The sequence below is a fragment of the Myotis davidii genome, unplaced genomic scaffold (assembly GCF_000327345.1).
Source record: "Myotis davidii unplaced genomic scaffold, ASM32734v1 scaffold379, whole genome shotgun sequence".
NCBI lineage: Eukaryota > Metazoa > Chordata > Mammalia > Chiroptera > Vespertilionidae > Myotis > Myotis davidii.
In genome coordinates this window covers 2,020,517-2,024,134 of record NW_006290553.1, presented here as the reverse complement: position 1 = coordinate 2,024,134, position 3,618 = coordinate 2,020,517, and the positions used below count along the sequence as shown (strand labels likewise).

Below are 3,618 nucleotides of genomic sequence, written 5' to 3'. Positions count from 1 at the left end.
CACCTGAAAAGAGAAGGAAGGCCCCGGAGGCTGCCCTGCCCACCGATCCCGATCCCGTCGTCCTTACCGTCCCGTCCATCAACCACTGCTGAAAATGGGCCCTGCCGGGGGGCGGGTGCTCGATGTCCTCGGCGCACTGCAGGATGATCCAGTCCACCAGCTTGTTCTCCAGGTCCGCGTCGTACTTCTGCTCGATCTTCTCCTGCACCTCTCGGCTTAAGCCGTAGCTCGGGCCCCGGTTAGCCATCGCTGCAAAGAAGAGAGGACACGCGCGGCATCCACACAATAGCGCGGGGCTGGAGGTGGCCGGGCCGCCTGGCCCCGCGGCAGCACAGCGGGCAGAAAACCGGGCGTGGTTTAAATCAAGGAGCCAATGAAGCCACGGGGATTTCACCTACAAACAAGAAAGAAAAGCGCAGCCACGCGCCAGCGACTCTAGAATAAAGCCCCTGCGGGTCCGGGGGGAGGGGGGCGCTGGAACCCGCCTCTCGGTCCCGCCTATCAGCCCAAGGGGATGATGCGCGGGGACTCACATTCACAGGCAGCAAGGGAGCTGGGTGGTCGTTTCTCACTCCTTCCAGTAGCACTTTGCAGTGGCAGGGACCCTGAGATGGGACGGAGCAGGTGATTAACAGGCAGAGAGGACGGCCGCCTTGACGGTCAGCTGCCTGTGCTGCATGGCTTTTGCTAGAATGGTGCACTGATTCGATTTTCTCCAGGCTGAGGGAGGTCACACCAGGGCCGTTGCTAAGAGCCCTCCAAAAAGCCAGCCCTCTCCTGTTGTCAGTCAAGCCCGCCGCCTCCCTCCGGCTGAGAGCTTCTTTCTCATTTCTCAGCTGCAGGATTCTTGCCCCTCCTCTGCGGGACGCGGCCCCTCGGATCCCAGGCCAGCGCACAGCTGCACTGGGGATGGGGCCTGGGAGAGGGTCCAGGCAGTCAGCTGTCCATCTGTCGGGGGTTGCCAAGCCGCTCTCCCCTGACGGAGGGAACAGTTGTCTGGCAGGATGGGACAGGAGGGGCTGAGAGCTGCAGCCATTAACTGGCTCTGCTGCCAGCCAGATTTCATCCAGAAACTTCCATCCTGTGGGAAACTGTTGTGCCTCAGGTTGACTTATTCAAGGACTGCAGCTTTTTAATCCTGTTTTTACTAGAAAGACACCGAGAGCATGTTCTATAAATTAAAAAGAGCTCAAGCCGAAGCCGGTTTGGCTCAGTGGATGGAGCGTCGGCCTGCGGACTGAGGGGTCCCGGGTTCGATTCCGGTCAAGGGCATGTGCCTGGGTTGCGAGCATATCCCCAGTGGGAGATGTGCAGGAGGCGGCTGATTGATGTTTCTCTCTCGTAGATGTTTCTGACTCTCTATCTCTCTCTCTTCCTCTCTCTAAAAAATCAATAAAATGTATTTTTAAAAAATAAAAGGAGCTCCATATGCTAAGAACTCTTGGAATAAAAGATTTGGATAGGGTGTAAAGATTTTATTTTCATTAAGGAACAGTAGAGGACAACTAATGTATTATCAGTAGTAACTATGTTTGCAAACAAGACTTCAGAAGAAATCATCAGACTTATGTTGACCTGATTTTTTTTTTTTTTATAATTGCTAAGGGGTTTGGCAGTTTATCTTCCTAGTCTGGGAGTAAAGATTGAGTCTTACTGGTTTTGTCTAAGTCTCTGGGTACTTATCGTGAGAGAAACAGCAAAAAATTGTTCTCTGGTTCATTCAACAAATAGTTTTTGAGCACTTAGCTGTTTCAAATACTGTGCTCGAGAGAAACAGAGTATAATTCTTGCCTCAGGAACGATTGATCATTTGACTCAGGCACATTAGATAAAGCAATTCTAGTACATGGGGTGGTGATCTTTGTTTCTGTGGGAAATTGATTAGAAGCTGTGCAGGAAATGACTCCTCAAATAATACATGTATTGCAAAAAAGTCTACTGCTGTCTGGAGCCTGGACTGGTGAAAATTTAATTACTTAGTACATAAGTGGTGGGTGTGCCTGAGAAAAGACTTAGTGGTCAGTAGTTGAAGGCTTAGGGAAGAAAATTCTGAAAAACTAAGGGTTGTGGGAGATTCAGGAGTAGTTTTGAGGAGAGCAGCCAGTTTAAAAAAAAGCATGAGAAGGGCTGACTAATGAAGGTCTTGATGCTGCGTGGAATCCTTGGTTGGAGAGGTTCTACAGACAACAGAACTCTCTCCAGAGACTTCGAGCTTAGGGAAAGGGAGGGAAAACTGTCAGCAGAATTTTGAACGTCACTGAGTTGCATCATGGGTGGCAGCAATAAGGGCAATTGCAACCTCAGAATAAGGAAAGGGAGGCCCAGGGTTTAGGTATGTCACTTTCTCTGCAGCTGGAATTACTTTAAGGAAGATTTGGTTTGTTAATAAAGATAGAAACAATTCTGAAGGAGGTGCATTTGCCCCCATTTTATATTTTTTCAGGCTATGCTTTGCAGATCTTTTATACCCAAAGATTTCTTCCCATTGTAACAAAATAACTGGGTGCTTTAAGTGAATGTTTGAGCTCAAGGTTCTGGAGAGGATACGGCGCCAGCAAGGTATAGGTTAGATGTGACCAGAAATTCACAGGAAGTTATTACAGAAAAGAAGCATGATTCCCTGGAGGAGTGACAGTGGAAATTGGCTCAACCCTGTATTTACTGTGTGTCTACTGGTATAGTTAATTTTTCAACATAGTTTTTAAGTGCCCATGTATTGAGATTTAAAAAAATGAATGAGACATGGCGACATGGTTTAGCAGCCAAGCTAAACTTGTAAACAATATGTGCCAGCCAGGTATCATGCTAAAACTATACACAAGATACAAAGGTACAATTATACCTAGAGGAAGAGGGTAGGGGATTATGGAAAAGGTTTATAAGTGAAATGACTTTAAGTCTTAAAAGATGAGTATGTGTTTGCCCAATGAATGGGGCAAGGTATTTGCTAGGTGGATGGGTGAAGGCAAGGGGGGAAATGTTAGTGGCAAAAGCAGCTTAGTTAAGAAGGTGAAAATGTTCTAATATCCACAAAGCAAAGGGTTAAAGGGAAGAGACACACAGTAAGAAAAATTAGTCTGGCATGTCAGGCAGGCTCCAGATCATGCAATAGTGTGGTTGCAAATGCCCATGGTTAAATTTCTAGGAATTTTGAGGGCCAATGTTTAAATTCAGCCATTATAAACAATTAAATTATATAAACTTACACTTAAATAAATTATATTACAAACCAAAGTCAAATACTCAAAACAGATCACAAAGTTATTTTGTTATGTTTTAATATTACCTTTGTTTTTGAGGATATTTATATTTATTGTCTCTATATAGTTGTCCATGAAAGAATGTTCAGCCTAAGAAAAAGTCTTATAAGAGTTTAGTTGAGCCAAACTGATGACAATGACCAGGAAGCAAAATCTCAACAGACTGAGAAAAATGCTCTGGAGAATGGCAGTTTTACAGCTTATTTTATACATTAGTGGATGGATTCGTGCACATTGAAAAGAAATTAATTAGAACATTTTAATATCGCTATTCACCCTTTCTCTATAATAGAAGTGCCAACCAAATTCATGATCGACAATGACAGATTGAATCACATGTGTACGATTTGCACCAGCA

The 3,618-nt window shown here is 45.5% G+C and overlaps 1 protein-coding gene across 3 annotated transcripts in view; it reads right to left on the bottom strand.

Annotated features, from left to right (window-relative positions):
• Window positions 1-3,618, bottom strand: part of ABHD10 (abhydrolase domain containing 10) — a 40,239-nt gene that overhangs the window by 13,073 nt on the left and 23,548 nt on the right. Inside the window, exons 6-8 of one of the 3 annotated variants that reach the window (XM_015563807.1) lie at window positions 3,287-3,350; window positions 534-605; window positions 4-249 (exon numbers count right to left, since the gene is read on the bottom strand). In XM_015563807.1, the coding sequence (XP_015419293.1) occupies window positions 4-249; window positions 534-605; window positions 3,287-3,350 (382 nt within the window). The remainder of the gene's footprint in view (window positions 1-3; window positions 250-533; window positions 606-3,286; window positions 3,351-3,618) is intronic. The other 2 variants (XM_006763606.2, XR_435665.2) reach the window with 2 other exon arrangements.